The sequence below is a fragment of the Chelonoidis abingdonii genome, chromosome 7 (assembly GCF_003597395.2).
Source record: "Chelonoidis abingdonii isolate Lonesome George chromosome 7, CheloAbing_2.0, whole genome shotgun sequence".
NCBI classification, from domain to species: Eukaryota; Metazoa; Chordata; order Testudines; family Testudinidae; genus Chelonoidis; species Chelonoidis abingdonii.
In genome coordinates, this window is record NC_133775.1 from 96,814,742 (window position 1) to 96,830,835 (window position 16,094).

The 16,094-nt window shown below is 43.1% G+C and overlaps 1 protein-coding gene across 4 annotated transcripts in view; it reads left to right on the forward strand.

Moving 5' to 3' along the window:
- P4HA2 (prolyl 4-hydroxylase subunit alpha 2) overlaps window positions 1–16,094 on the forward strand; it is a 50,993-nt gene that overhangs the window by 34,221 nt on the left and 678 nt on the right. For 3 of the 4 annotated variants that reach the window (XM_032769173.2, XM_032769171.2, XM_075068126.1), the window contains 6 exons: window positions 951–1,021; window positions 4,730–4,829; window positions 6,705–6,758; window positions 9,854–9,919; window positions 13,892–13,960; window positions 14,834–14,930. In XM_032769173.2, coding sequence (XP_032625064.1) covers window positions 951–1,021; window positions 4,730–4,829; window positions 6,705–6,758; window positions 9,854–9,919; window positions 13,892–13,960; window positions 14,834–14,930 — 457 coding nt within the window. Of the gene's footprint in view, window positions 1–950; window positions 1,022–4,729; window positions 4,830–6,704; window positions 6,759–9,724; window positions 9,785–9,853; window positions 9,920–13,891; window positions 13,961–14,833; window positions 14,931–16,094 lie in introns of all 4 variants that reach the window. The other variant, XM_032769172.2, reaches the window with a different exon arrangement.

The following is a 16,094-nucleotide window of genomic DNA, read 5'->3' on the forward strand; positions in this document are numbered from 1 at the left end:
AACAGCATCCTTGTAGTGTAAGCAAAAATTATGCATCTTACAGATAGAGAAACTGAGGCACAGTGAAGTGAAGTGACTTGCCCAAGGTCACACAATAAGACCATGTTAGAGCTGTGATTAGAACTCAGGAGTTCAGTGTTCATTCTGCTAGGCCACAGCACTGAACATTCTCACCTGATCCAGCAGCAGATACATCCCCAGCCCAATAATCTTGTTCCCAGCGCTTGTGCCTGGTAAACCCAACACTAAGAAAAATAAGAGCTGGAAATGAGCCTGTGCACTTCCATTGAGGCAATATCCATCAAGTACACAGGTTGAGGACTTTCTTGCTCAGATGAGCATGCTCCCTTGTGATGTCAGTGAGCTGGATCTCATGAATTCCTCAGTTGCCTGTACTGTAATGCCTAACCTACTTCATAACAAAGTCATTGTTTTTCTCTCCTGCTCCTTGAGAATACTGAATACAATTCCTATGATCTACCTCAGCCCACCTTTCAAATAGTCAGGCTGAATCCATAGAATATCCAAGAGTTAACTTTCTTTCTTCTCTTGTCAGTAAGGATGCAGACTTCATGGGTCATTAATTTTCTGTTGTACCTTTTTGCTGATATTGACCCAAGCCACAACACTACTTTCCAAACCTATTTGTCAAGCAACATCAAATTATAGCTTTAACGGATATCATGGTTTATGCAGCCCCTGAGCCAGATTCTAATCAGGAGGACGACTGCTATATCCGATACACATTGCATCATAGACTGTTCTAGTCTGAAATCAGAATAAGCACCAGATTGGAGCTAAGAATTTCACCCAGAAATATATCTAACCCAGGAATTCAGAGTCTGGGAGTTGGGGAGGGAAGTAGACAATTGGTAGAATTTTGAAACAGAGATTTTTTTTAAACTATTTATTCTTTGATAATTTTATCCCTGGCATTTCTTTTGGCACAGTTGGCACGAGCCACGGTACGTGACCCCAAAACAGGTGTCCTCACAGTGGCCAACTACAGGGTGTCAAAAAGGTAAGATGACTGTGAAAGAGCTTGCATCCTGCTGTTTTGTCTTCCAGCTCCACTCAACCTGAAGGCAGTGCTGTAGCTGTCACTAGTCCACATGCTCTTCTTAACATTCTTCCGTTCTCTGCCTGCTTTCGTTGACAGTGAAGGATGAAGAATGGGATCTGTCTGATTAGATCGCGTGTACTGTGTTTTATACTACATCTAATATTAGGCAATGAGTTTTACGGCCTTTAATTAATGCCTTTTATTTTTGTATTCTGGAGGTTGAATGTGTGCAAATTCTGGTGCGTTAGGTGCTTTATGAGACTTATATAGACAAGAGCCTCTATTACTTTGAATAGCAATAACACTAATATTAACTCTAAAAATACTTTACTTTAGTTCTGAACTTAAGGATTTATGAATCCTTACGTTAATATACAGTTTAGAGTAATATAATAGAAATTTAATAGGCAGGATTTTTTTGTGTGGAGCGTCTGTCCAGCTTTACTGATCTAAAAACACAAATATTTTTGTCCCTTTCCTTTTTGGCAACAAGAAGACTTGTACCTAATGGTTTTCAAACAAAACTCAAAATATACAATTTGGAATATCAAGCAGTATTCTAATACTTTGCACATAAAGTCTCACACCACCTTGCTGATGTTGAAAATTGTTATAACAGTTATATCTCTAGAGAGGTTGAACCTTCATAGATTAATATAGTTTTTAAGGTCAAAAGGGTCCATGTGATCATCTGGTCTGATATTTTGCATAAGCCAGGCTATAGACCTTCCCTGAATGAATTACTGCTTTAAGTCCAATACCTGTAGTTGAACTAGAGCAGCTGTTCTCAAACTGTGGGTCATGATCCCATTATAATGCGATCACCAGGGCTGGCTTAGACTTGCTGGGGCCCAGGGCCGAAGCCGAAGGCAAAGTCCAAGCTCCGCCAAAGCCCAAGGACTTCAACCCTGGGAGACAGGGCTCAAGTTATAGGTCCCTTGCCTGGGGCTGAAGTGCTTGGGCTTTAACCCCACCTCTACCCCCTCCCCACCTAGGGCAGAGGGGCTTGGGCAGGCGCAGGCTTCGGTCCCCCCTTCTGGGGTCGTGTAGTAATTTTTGTTGTCAGAAGTGAGTGGTGTTGCAATGAAGTTTGAGAACCCCTGAACTAGAGCATATCTTTTTAGAAAAACTTCTAATGGTGAATAGAGAGGTTTAGAGACTATACAATGTAACCACGTCAACACCCGTTTTACATCCCTCCATTGCCTTCAGTCTACTGCATCAAGTTTGAGGGCCTACACTTAGGGTGACCAGATGTCCCGATTTTATAGGAACAGTCATGATTTTTGGGTCTTTTTCTTATATAGGCTCCTATTATCCCCCACTCTCTGTCCAATTTTTCACATTTGCTATCTGGTCACCCTGTCTACACTAGAAATTTGCAGCTGTGCTGCTGTAGCACTTCTGGTGAAGACGCTCTAAGCCAACAGGAGAGCTTAATAACTCCACCTCCGTAAGAGGTGGTAGCTATGTCGACAGAAGAAGCTCTCCCACCGACATAGCACTGCCTACACAGGGACTTGCGGTCTGGATAGCTGTGTCGCTCAGGGGTATGGATTTTTCACACCCCTGAGCAATGTAGTCATATTGAAGTAAGTGTGTAGTGTAGACCTGGCCTTAATACCTTCTCCAGGTTCAAGGTGGGGCTGTAATCCTCTGTCATCTGTTTCTAAAGGGAAGCATATTATATTTCCTTTTTAAGGTTAATCAGTCTTATCTCCTGCCCCTCTCTCGTCAAGCTCCTGCAGAGCATCTCCTCAGTTTCTGGATGAGTGCTAGGCACTAATCTGTGCTACGCTAAGGCTGCTTGCTGCCGGAGTAAGCCAGTAGATTGTAAACGTGATGGGGAAGGGCAGGAAAATCTTCCAGCATTTCAAGGCAAGATTTCCATTGACTTCAGTGGGCTTTATGTCAGGTCCTGCGAGCCCAGTTGCTTCTCTCTATTGCATCAGTTCACATGTTAAGTTCATCTTCTCAAGGAAAAGGACGTTTGTTATTTCCCTTTGCCTTCCCCCAATATCAGGAGGGCCAGGACACTGGGTTTCCTCAGGCTTAAAGGCTGGTTGTGTTACGTTTCAACTGTGTAATGCACATTTTCAACCTCCTAGTCTTCTGACTATTACCTCTACCCTACTTCCCTGCATGATGTTTTCTGCCTCCTTTGGTGGCTGTGTTTTCATTTTTCTCATTCAGGAAAATCAGACCTATATAGAGAGTATCCAGTGTCATGCAACACTGTCACACAGCATCTTCTAAGGGGAAAGTCTTTTTTGAAATCCCAAAATCAATCTGACTTTGCACCTAGACAACCAGAAACGTGCACCTAGATTTCCAGTGCTAAATCTCAAGGTGGAAATGTTCCCTGGAAGTTTTAATTAAAGGCTGAGATCAAAAACTGAGTCGTGCTAAAAACAGAATATAGTGATTTGGTAAGGGGAGGAGGGAGTCACAGTGATGTCTCCATCTTGTGTCATCTTGGGCAGGGATATCTGATGGACAGGGCAGTCTGTGGTTGCAGGACAGGTTTTAACAGAAGGCACTTTTTTTTTTTTTTTTTTAAACTAGTGAGTAGAATGGGTTCCTGTTATCTAGCGGTTGGCAGAATAACTGCACATTTCAGGAACAGCAGACATGTTTTTGTGCTTAACACAACAAAGGTTTGCATAGCAGGCAGGTCAGTACAGCTCAGCTGATGGTGATGAGTTGCACTGGCCCAAAAAAATCCATGTGCTTCTCTTTATTGTCTGTACTCCTAGTTGCAGTCTCTTCGGTCCTTTTTGCCAGTGCATATGAGAGTAACATTTTTCAAAACAAACCAACTTCATCAGCATCAGAAGCCTGCAAAACTGCATTCTCCCTAGTTTGTGGGTTGTTGTTTGTTTTTTTTTAGATGAACACAAGAGCTGTAGCTGGTTCCTTCGTACAGCTGACTCCACAACTGCCCCAGTGGTTCTGGATGCACCATAAATACCTATCAGAATCTTTGAAATCACTGTAGATCTTGAAAAGCTGCAAATCACTCACCTTTTTCACCTATCAAGATTTTATATAACGGAGCACTTTTGCTGCTGATTTGCTTACGCCACATAAGCTGGCGTTGCTCCAGCTTTTCAAAAGTTATTGCCTTTGCCTGTTTTTGCTTATATGCTCTGTCACACTTTTCAGCAAATAAATGGTGCCAGCAAGCGGCCAGCACCTCAGACACTGAGGCCTAAAATAAGAAAGTTTTGGCTTAAGCGAGTGGATAAAAATGTCAATGGCCCTTTGCTATGCCTGGAAGTTCTTTGTTCTTTGCTGTGTTCTCACCTTCTAGTTTCGAGAGCGAACACCCACTTTTTGCAGTTTTTATTAGTAAAAGTCTTGCAAAACTGTGCAAAAACCAAAACCAAAGCTTTCACACCTGTCTCTGCTGTCTGTGAACGAAACTAAATTTGAAGTACTTTGCAGGTGGCAAAACCTTTCAGGAACCACCAAAGGTTCTGGTATAGAGTCACATATGGTAAAGCTGTGTCTGGCAGAGTGAAGGAGTATGCAGCGTAGTGGGAGCCAGGTCGGTCCCAAGATATTAGAGACAAGGTGGTTGAGGTAAAATAATGACGTAGGGCTGTTCTGAGTATTGGATTTCTCATTTATTTTTTGCTCTTTTCCCCTCACCTCTGTACCCAGTTCATGGTTGGAGGAACACGATGACCCTGTTGTTGCCAGAGTGAATCACCGAATGCAGCATATCACGGGATTAACAGTAAAAACAGCTGAACTATTGCAGGTTGGTTCTGATATTTCTTACCTGGGTTAACACCGCAATGTTCTGTAAGCAGCTTCCACGTGCACCAGTCAGTCGGGTGGGTCAGGATTTAGTCTTACGTGAAAGTGAGTGTAGGAAGGGGATATTTTCCCAACCATCTCACTCAGCAGGTGTCAGAAGACCTAAGCAACACAGAACCAGCACATTCCCATGGTGTGGGGGGGCAGGGACCCCATGAAGAGTGTCAGCATAGACATTCCACTTCCTGCTACAGAGCCGTGCAATGGAGCAGTTTGTTCTCCCTGCGGATAGCAAAGATGGAAGGATAGAGGGCAGCCAAGGAATAACACGTGGAGCCAGAGAATCTGATTACTGGCAGTCCACTAGCCAGTACTGCCATTTAGAGGGAGGTGCAGCAGCCCCACCCCAAGGGAGGATTCTTTTTCTTAGTTTGGCAGCCGTGTAGGTCCATTTAAAGCAGTGGTTCCCAAACTAGGGGCGTGGCTTGTTCAGGGTAAGCCCCTGGTGGGTCAGGCTGGTTTGTTTACCTGTTGCATCCGCAGGGTCAGCTAATTGCAGCTCCCACTAGTTGCGATTCGCTGCTCTAGGCCAATGGGGGCTGCAGGAAGTGGTGGCCAGCACATCCCTCGGCCTGCGCCGCTTCCAGCAGCTCCCATTGGCCAAGAACCGCAAACTGCGGCCACTGGGAGCTGCGATCAGCCAAACCTGCGGAAGTGGCAGATAAACAAACCAGCCTGGCCCACCAGGGGCTTACTTTGAACAAGCTACCCCCCTAGTTTGGGAACCAATGATTTAAAGAATTGGGAGGGGATCCAAGATTTGGCAAAAATAAAAAGTCTTTAAATGAAGATTCCTGGCTGGGAGGAAAATAACGTCCTTATTGCTGTTGCCTTTAGGACCCTCTAGAGAAGGATATGAAGTCTGTGAACCCTGCTCCAGCCCTTTTGCACTATTCTGATGATTGTCTGCATCTTGTTCCTAGGGAATAGCCCTGCAGTCAGGGGTTCCATAAGTGGCACAGAGCCGCCAGAACAGCTTTACATCCCCCTTGTAGACTGCCGTTTTGGAGGAGTGTCAGAGCATGGCTGGAGCACTTCTGCTTTCTGGCTATTTTCAGGTGCCAGGTAGCCACTTAGCGGCTGTGGCAGCTGAGTAGAGTATAGGACAGCCCTGAAGCTGCACTAAATAGTGTCAGGAGGCAAAGGGTGGTTTAAGCCCACTTTTGGTACTCCCTGTCCCTCTACAGGTCCATGCATGAAACTGGCCATGCGTATGTAATGCACCCTCTAAAACCAGGCTCTCTAGCTGGAGCTTTAACAGACTCACAACCTCTGTGGATCAGGCACATAGAGGAGCACATAATACACCCTGGCCAGTGGATTATATGTATTATATTGAAGTGGAAAGAGGTGGTGGACAAGCATGTGAAAAATCATTGTTTCTATTCTTTCATTTGTTAGCCTCTTGCTATAATAGTCGAACATTCTAACAGAACATTGCCAAAGGACCAGCACTTCCAGCTTGATTTAAAAAAAAATAGTTTCTGCTTAATATTTTAAAATAGTTTCTGAATTATCCAGCAAGAGAAGACGATTATAGTGACCACGTTCAATTAATTAAACATCCCTTCAATGTAATAAAACATTTTCCCTCTTACTTTGTATTTATTTATATATTCTTGTGTTTATTTTGGCATAGAAAAAGAGTGGACTAAACATAACATGTGACAACATAAGAGTGAAATGCAGTCCTGTTAAGAGCCACTTCCTCTCCATGTGTGGATGTGGTTTAGGTCTTTGCCTTCAAGAAGAAAATATTTGTCCTCTCAACTATCTAATTTGCAATTAAATGTGTTTGTTTCCCCCCACACCCTAGGTTGCTAATTATGGAATGGGAGGACAGTATGAACCACATTTTGATTTCTCAAGGGTAAGATCACGGTGTCAAGTTCATTCTATATTAATGCTAAATGCAAATAGTACTTTAAAATAAGGTTCATTTTGAGAGATGATGTAATATTTGTTTTCATGAAAAACGATTCTAATATTAACCTAGGGCCTGACCATGCGAGGTGGCTAGTGACCTCTGCTCCTGTTCGCTTGGGTATTTAACAGCTTGCAGGAGGTACTTGGAACCTTGCAGGATTGGGCCTCTGAGTACCAGGCAGAAAGAGACAGTAGGAGTCCACGAGTGCCACCTAAACACAGTCAGTGACCATGCCAACCCTACTGGGGAGCTATGGGTTACTGTCCTTTTAGGATATATTCTCTTTATAACTGCTTGGTTTAAACCAATATTTTGTTAGCTTGTTACAGTTAAATCCGAATTCAGATTCTGGTCCTACGTTTGGACCATTGTCATGGACTCCCTGCACCCATCAGGGACCCACTGATTTTATGAGCACATAGTTCCACGTTAATGTTTCTGAATACAGGATCGGGGCCTTCATCAGCATTAAAACAAAACTTGAACACTGACAGCTCATGTTCATTACCAGACTTTTACTGCTCATAAGCAAGTTTTGGCTTGTTAGCTTTACTGAACATCACTTTCCTGTTAACTTGGAGTCTGTGTAATCTCTTGATGCAAATACATTCTGCTCTACTCTGCGCTGGTTAGGCCTCAACTGGAGTATTGTGTCCAGTTCTGGGCACCGCATTTCAAGAAAGATGTGGAGAAATTGGAGAGGGTCCAGAGAAGAGCAACAAGAATGATTAAAGGTCTTGAGAACATGACCTATGAAGGAAGGCTGAAAGAATTTGGTTTATTTAGTTTGGAAAAGAGAAGACTGAGAGGGGACATGATAGCAGTTTTCAGGTATCTAAAAGGGTGTCATCAGGAGGAGGGAGAAAACTTGTTCACCTTAGCCTCTAATGATAGAACAAGAAGCAATGGGCTTAAACTGCAGCAAGGGAGATTTAGGTTGGACATTAGGAAAAAGTTCCTAACTGTCAGGGTAGTTAAACACTGGAATAAATTGCCTAGGGAGGTTGTGGAATCTCCATCTCTGGAGATATTTAAGAGTAGGTTAGATAAATGTCTATCAGGGATGGTCTAGACAGTATTTGGTCCTGCCATGAGGGCAGGGGACTGGACTCGATGACCTCTCAAGGTCCCTTCCAGTCCTAGAGTCTGTGAATCTGTTCTCTTTAAAGACTTTGAACTAAAGGAGGTTGATAGACTCTCAATAAAGAACGCAAATTAGCCATCAAATTGGCCAGCATAAGCTTTACTCTACTATTGGATTAGGCACTTAGGAAGGAGCTGCACTTGGAATTCAGCTAGTAATTGCTGCCAGAGTTAAGGCAAGGCAACAATTAGACTCAGTGTGGGTTTGGACTGGTTCTCTCCGCTCCAGGTGCATTGCAGATTCCCATATTTTGCAATCTCCACGCAAGTTTGCAGCTCTTTGTTTCCTCACAGAATTTTGTACAGTATGTCCCACTTTGAGCACTAATGTCAATCACTCAAAACTTTCAGACCTGTTTTTAGGAACCTAAACTCCAAAATCTTCACGTAGGCTGCATTTGGCAGAAACGCTACAAGCCTGTGATGGTCCATATTCTAAACATTTTTTTATGAATTGTTGGTTTCAAGTTGATTGTGTATGTTTTAAATCACAGTGCCTTTTGTGAACCCATTTCAGGACAGACGTATTCTTGCATCCAAAATTGATTTGAAATAGTTTATATTTTTGAGTGGGGTGTTTCTTAATCCATATTTCCTCCATTATCTGTCTAATCTTCAGGATTTTCTTGTTTGTTCCTTCACAACAATGCATCTTAACATCTCCTGGCTGAAGTTCTTTATTGCTTTTGGCACTTGAGACGTTAAAATAAATTGTAGCTTGTATCGGTGATGGGAGGTGATTGATGCCACTCCTAAACTGACTTTAGTATGTGATCCTGAACAACAATGAATGAGGCCCCCAAGCATTTTCTGGGGATTAATGATAAATTGGGATTCTTGTTCCATTTATTAATCCCAGACGGTTGGTGGTGTCTTGCTGCTGTCATTATTGCTGTTACCCCCTGTTACAGCTAGCTAAAAATACTCGGCTCCGTTTCTCAGAGAGAGAGAGTATGTTACATGCAGGGGCGGCTCTAGGCATTTTGCCGCCCCAAGCACAGCAGGCAGGCTGCCTTCGGCAGCTTGCCTGCGGAGGGTCCGCTGGCCTGTGGCTTTGGCGTACCCTCTGCAGGCAAGCCGCTGAAGGCAGCCTGCGCCTGCGGGAGGTCCGCCGAAGGCAGCTTGCATCTGAGGGAGGTCCGCCAAAGCCACAGGACCAGCAGACCCTCCACAGGCAAGCCACCGAAGGCAGCCTGCCTGCCGCCCTCGCGGCGCCCGGCAGAGCGCCCCCAGTGTCTTGCTGCGCCAAGCATGCGCTTGGCGTGCTGATGCCTAGAGCCACCCCTGGTTATATGTGGGAACAATTGGTTAGACCTGCACTGTTGCTGCTGCATCAGACATTTAGGAAAACTAGGGGTCTGATAGAAAGCCTGCCGAAGTGAATGGGGATCTTTCCATTGACCTCGGTGGGCTTTGGAACAGGCCCAGTAATACCAATACAGCTGCCATCCACACTGAAAATTTCATAAGGGTTATAATGTTTATTTGCAGAATGTTTGTGCTCTGTCCTAATATTTCCATTCAGACGCTTCTGATTGCTGAAGATCTGCATCGATTCAATTCTACGTATGCTTTCCCAGCGTGCACATTGCATGCTATTGCAAAACGTAGTTTGGCTGCAAGATGTAATGCCTTTATATGCCACTCCATCTAAAGTGTCCACATTTTGTGTCAAACTACTGGAATTGTTTCTGCAGAGAGCTACACGCATGTAACATTAGTGTGAGCCTGTTTGGAACTTGGGTTAAAGTTGTTATCTATTACAGCGACCCTTTGACAGCACACTCAAAACGGAAGGAAATAGGCTAGCAACGTTTCTTAACTATGTAAGTACCTCTGTGTCCTTGTTGTTTGTGTTCTTGAAGTTTGCAGTTGATTCTCATTTAATTTTATAGAAAGATGAACCTGATGCTTTCAAGCGTTTAGGGACTGGAAATCGTGTGGCCACTTTTTTAAACTATGTAAGTATGATAATCCTGTGCGTTTCAAGTGACGCTTTCTGAAGCATCACTTTTACAAATAACCAGTTGCACAAGCTATAGTACAGACTCACTAAAAAGCTATAGCATCTGAAAGTGGGTATTTCCTGTTCTCACACCATCTACTGCTATCACTGTTCAGGATCGCTTAACCCCGATGTGGAAAACATAATTGAATAGAGACTAAATGTTTCTCTTGTTTACACTGGAACAAATCCATTTGCTTCACTGTATTCACACAGGTGCAAGAAGAGAATTTGACTCAAAGTCAAACTTTGAAAGAGGCTGAGTGACTTCAAACATAACCTTTCACTCAGCATTCTAGCCATCGGATGTTTGTCAAGGGGACTTCCATCTTTTTCACCGGTGTCTGATAGCACTTGATGTTGTGGATCTTCTGGCAGTTTCCCCTTTGTAACTCTCCACTCAAAGCTAGTATACTGTAGTGTAGTTATTGCCTTTGCAAATGGAGACATGACTACTTCATGTTAAGAATGCTACTTCAGTTAAGAAACTCTGCTACAAGTGCAAGTACTGAAAACGTTACTATGGGGCATTTCCAGCATGGAATCTAAGGGCCACATACACTAGATTTCCCTGACTCATCCCCACTGAAATGAATGGGAGTTGTGCAAGTAGATTCCAAGCTGTATATTGCCCTGGCTGTGTTTTCATGGTAGTTTTATTCTGACAGTGACATAGAGGTTATCTGATAATTATCTCAATAGTTTGGGTCTTCAGTCCTGTTATATAGTATAGTTTGTGGGTGATACAGGGTAGGTGTCACCCCATTTGCAAAATGTTTTGAATGAGCTGATATTTCAAATGTCAAGTGCAGCTTATAAAAACAACCAGCAACAAGTTGACTGAAACAATGAAACAGTTGTGTGAAACAGTGGTCCCAAATGAGTCTGTTAGGATGAAATTTCAGTGGCCATAGCTTATATTGGGCTTTTCACATTTTCTGACCAGCCTTGACTGAGATTTAAAATAGTAACAATGAAATACATTGTCAGTTCTACATGTACAACAGCAAATTTCCCTTATTATAGGACATGTACAGCATGGCAGTGTGTCCTAGGTGCCTATTATAAAAGATTGTTTTGTGGCTGAAATGTAGGTTTTTAATTTGCAAAGCTGCATGCACTATGCTTTCTAGATTGGGGAGAGAGGGAATTGACCCCTAATGCCAATGGCATCCTATGCCCTTTTACTGTAAGTACCACGCTGGACACCAAAGTAATAATAATGACCAAATCAAAATGAGAAAGTGTGATGGTATTTGGGGTAGTAATGTTTACAGAACACAAGAGCCAATCTTGCTCCCATTGATGGCAGTAGTGGTTTGACTGTTGATTCTGCTCTCTTTGAAGTCAAACCCAGTTTTATATGTCTTCACTGGGGGCCTGATCTAAAGCCCGCTGAAATCAATGGAAATACATAGAGACGTTTCTGACATATCAGTCTTCATCCTCAAAGGAAACCCGCACAACCTTTCAAAAGATGAGCCTGAACAGATGGACTAAATAGAGACACTGAGTTTATGGCTTATTACAACAACCTGAAATGCACTAATGCCCTCTTTTTGTCCTATGATTGCAGAGGTATTAACAGGCCACTCTATCTTGTATGCTCCCTTACAACATGTGCTAACAACTTATGCTAAACTATCTGTTCCACCTTGGGTTTAACTGTGACGCTCACAGTACCTTTCCTAGACCTGAAGAAGAGCTCTGTGTGGCTCAAAAACTTGTCTCTCTCACCAACAGCAGTTGGTCCAATAAAATATATTGCCTCACCTACCTTATCTCTCTGTATAACATATACATGTGAAGTGAACAAAAATCTTTGGCTACTTTTAAGCGCCTTAAAGGGTGGACCAAGCTGAGACATTCTGAGGATCACCCAGACCAGTAAGGGGTTCTCTCACTTTCCTGCCTTATAACTTCAGGTGCCTTACTGCTATGCTGCTGTAGCTCAAAGCCCTGACACCAATAACAAGCCTACAAGCATAATGGTCTCACCCTGCCTACCACCAGCCTACTCACTCTCAGCAACCCTTCCCATTCTGAGTCCCCAAATCCATCCACTCCAAGTTCTTAACTACCAGAACTAAGGGCAGGTCTTCACTACCCGGCAGATCGGCAGGTAGAGATTGATCTATCGGGGATCCATTTATCACATCTCATCTAGACTCGGATAAATTGATCCCTGAACGTGCTCCCCATCGACTGTGGAGCTCCAGCTCGCGAGAGGTGGAAGCGGAGTCTACGGGGGAGCGGCAGCGGTCAACTCGCTGCAATCCTCACGGCCAGGTAAGTCGACCTAAGATACGCCAACTTCAGCTACGCTATTCACATAGCTGCAGTTGTGTATCTTAGGTCGATCCTCTCCTCCCCACCCAGTATAGACCAGGGCTAAGACTCTTCCCCTGTAGTTCATCACCCCTGAAGGAGTGAAACCTGCTCCCCGTTACCAGCTAACTTTCGGAGACATACGCCATGCAGTTTGCACAACCTGTTTGGGGGGGGAAATAAAACATTTATGTAATAGAAAAACCACAGATTCAAAGATGAAATAGTAAGGAAGACAAACACATACAAGTTACACAGAAAATAAACATAAAGACCCACCCTCAGATCTTTATACATCTGATAAAAATCCCTTTTCTAATACAACTGCCTATTGCCTTTGCTCAGTTTCCCAGCATGCCCCCTATCCCTAAGGGGGGAATCCAGCATTCACAAACAACCCCAGGCCTTCAAGACTGTCCCTCAGTTCTGGATCCTTTCACTTCAAACTCTTTTCCTTTTAACAGGGTTTGCAGGAGTAGGCTTGCTTTCTCTCAGGTCTGGTCTACACTACAGACCTATACCAGGAGAACTACAATGCTCAGGGATGTGAATAATCCACATGCCTGAGGGCCATAGTTATATCAACTTAACCCCTGTATAGGTGGCGTCATGTTGGAGAACCTCTCTCACCGACATAGCTACCACTTCTCGGGGAGATGGATTAACTACTCTGACAGGAGAGCTCTTTCCATTGGGATAGAGTATCATCATTAAAATGCTACAGTGGTGCAAGCTGTAGCGTTTTAAGTGTAGATGTGTCCTCAAATTGTGTTCATTTATGATGAGGGAAATTCCCTCCTTTTTCAGTTTGGCAGGACGGGGGTTTTCTTTTCAGTTTCAAGTTGTTTCAGTGTTTTCTCATTACCTCTAATGGTCCACCCTTATCTTTGCCTGGTTGGACAATGGATGGGTACTTGAAGTTAGTTTTATGTAAAAACAACTAGCTTGAGAGGTATACATGAAATTGTAGTACTCGTCATGAACAAGGATATGATTTGGTCACGGATTCTGTGACTTTAACACATCTCCATGACTTTTGACTTCAACCCCGGATGGCGGGGCTCAGGCTGTCATCCCCAGACTTTGGCTTCAGCTCTGCTGTGACCATACGCTGACTTTGTCTTTTCTGCCAAGACTGTTCTGTGAATTTTGCTTAATTTTACCATAACAAAATCATATCCATAGTCAGGGGCATATTATTGTACATAGATTCATAACCATACCCTGTATACATATTTCATAATGACCATCAAGTTCAGAACATTCTAAGCTTTCATAAAAACCTTAATTGGCATATTTTGTTATATAAAACAACATTGTATACAACAACTGCTCATTCTTTGGGGTTCAGACTCCTTCTTCTCCCTTTGGGGTGTCTGGACCCTGATTGTCACACAAGTTTTGTGTGTTCTGTTTACACTTCAAATTCAGCATCCTCCATGTAATTAATTGTCTGTTTATACACTACATGATTTATAACTTTTGTTACCACTGGTGCTTTGGGGACTTTTATAACGGTTCAGTGGTTGCGATTTGCATGTTCTGACATTGAATCATAAAATATTTGTGTTATGGTGACTTTGTTAACTTATTTTCCCAGATGAGCGATGTAGAAGCTGGAGGTGCTACAGTTTTCCCAGATTTCGGGGCTGCAATTTGGCCCCAAAAGGTAACAACTGCTTTATTTGTATATACTCCCTCTCCTCTTTCCCCACATGCACACTAAAGTTAGTGAAAACATTGCTATCGTACACTTATATCATACGAGTGGTAGTAGTGACTTATTTAGGGCTGCACTAGATTATGGGCCTGCATATTGCCATTATAGAAAGCAACGAAACCTGGTTCTGGGTGGATGTAGAATGGCAGTCTGTACACAGTCTGAACAATTTCTACAAGGGGCAGGTTTTAATAGGAAAGGAATTGCATGGAGGTAAGATTACTACCTGCTCCAGATCCAGTACACCCATACTAGATGCCGTTCCTTAGGGTTTTCCTTTGTTATCTTAAATAAGAACAAAAAGCAGCCTCATCTTGAGCTTCCCCCCCTAGGTTTTCTCCTTTCAGGACTCCCTGGTCCCTGTCCCTAGTTCCCTCTGACTGAAAAAGAGTCCCAATCAATTTATATGCATGAGTATGAGCTAAGAACTTGGCTGCCCAAGTGAATTAGCACAGCAGCTGTGGCTCTCCTATGCAAAGTTGTAGCTCCTGACATAGGAATAAAAACGAGGAAACCTTGGATCAATTTAAATAAAGATATAGACAGTCCCATAAACCCAGAGTTGCACTATGGCCGGGATGGAATGAGAGGCTTTTTATTGAACAGATGTGAAGCTCAGAAGAGCAAAGAGAAAGGTGAGATAAATGAAGGGTTGGAGTTTTAAATTATTTAATTTTGATATACTGTCAGCAGTAACCCACAAGCTTGAAGTTCCTAAGAGCCGGATATTTGGTGTTTTTACTTCCTCGCATACCCTCTCTCACATACGCACATTCTGGATAGTTGCGTTGAACTTTGTTTAATCCAGACGTCCATTTCCAGGGGACAGCAGTGTTTTGGTACAATCTTTTCAAAAGTGGCGAGGGTGATTATCGAACAAGGCATGCAGCTTGCCCAGTATTAGTCGGGTGCAAATGGGGTAAGTCATTGTCCTCTACTTGCCTTTAGTAACAAAAACTTCAAGCTAATACATTCCCCTTTCAGTGAAAAGATAATATTATTTGAACTTCCTTCAGAAGGATTCTGTAGCTTTGGCATTGCCATTTTCACTTTGGCCATTTTCAGTCATAAATATCCATCAACCCACCAGTGTTGCATCAAATAAAAATCACACGTTACACCCAGTTATTGCATTCTCTGGTCAATGTTGTGAATGTCTTTTTTTTTTCATGTTGAGAACACTTATAAGGCTGCTGCTTCAATATGGTACATCTCTAGATCCAGATGCCATCAAAATCAAGGATGGTTGGTGTTCAAGGCACTGATCCTATGAAAACATATAGATGGACTTAACTTCAAATGTGCAGGTAGTCCCACTGAGGTCGGTGTGACTACTTACCTGCTTAAAAGTTAAACATGTGAATAAGTGTTTGCAGGATAGGGACCTAAGTGATTACAGAGGTCCCTTTGTGGTCATATCCCCAGGTGACATACTCTGCCTGGAATATAGAAGGTGGACTTGTTAGGTGAACTGGTGACCTGGAAAGTGACAATGTAGTTTTGACTAAATAGTATCTGAACAATTTCTACTGCACGGACACTTCCAGAGCACTTACGAGAAATAACACAATTAAGAAAAGATCAAATGGAACCCAAAGAGAAGAGCTTTTTCTGCAATGTACTTAGGAACAGGTTACTTTCAGATCACCTTAAGTAAAGCAATTGGCATGTGTGTCCCCCCCAGCTAATTCTAACCTTGCACTGGAATATCTTTTTCAGTACCACGTATTCAAAATAGACAGTTTTACAACAGGTTCTGGAAGTAAATAGATTCTGATGTTGTCAGGCCAATGGAAAGTGAATTCTGCCTTTGGGCCTCAGATGTTCACTTCCACAGCCTGTGAACAAAAGACCACATCCTCAATCCTCTATCCAGCTGCTTTGTGCTGGAATATAGAAGGTGGATTCATTAGCTGAGAATATTTGTGGGAATACACCGGGCTGCACAGAGGTCTACACCACCCATTCTCCCACTCCAGCATAAAGGGCATTGCAGAGGGAGAATTATCAGAGCACCCTGCACTGTCGGGTGATCCCAAATTGGCAGAATAATGCAAAGGGGAATGTTGCCACCATTACTGTA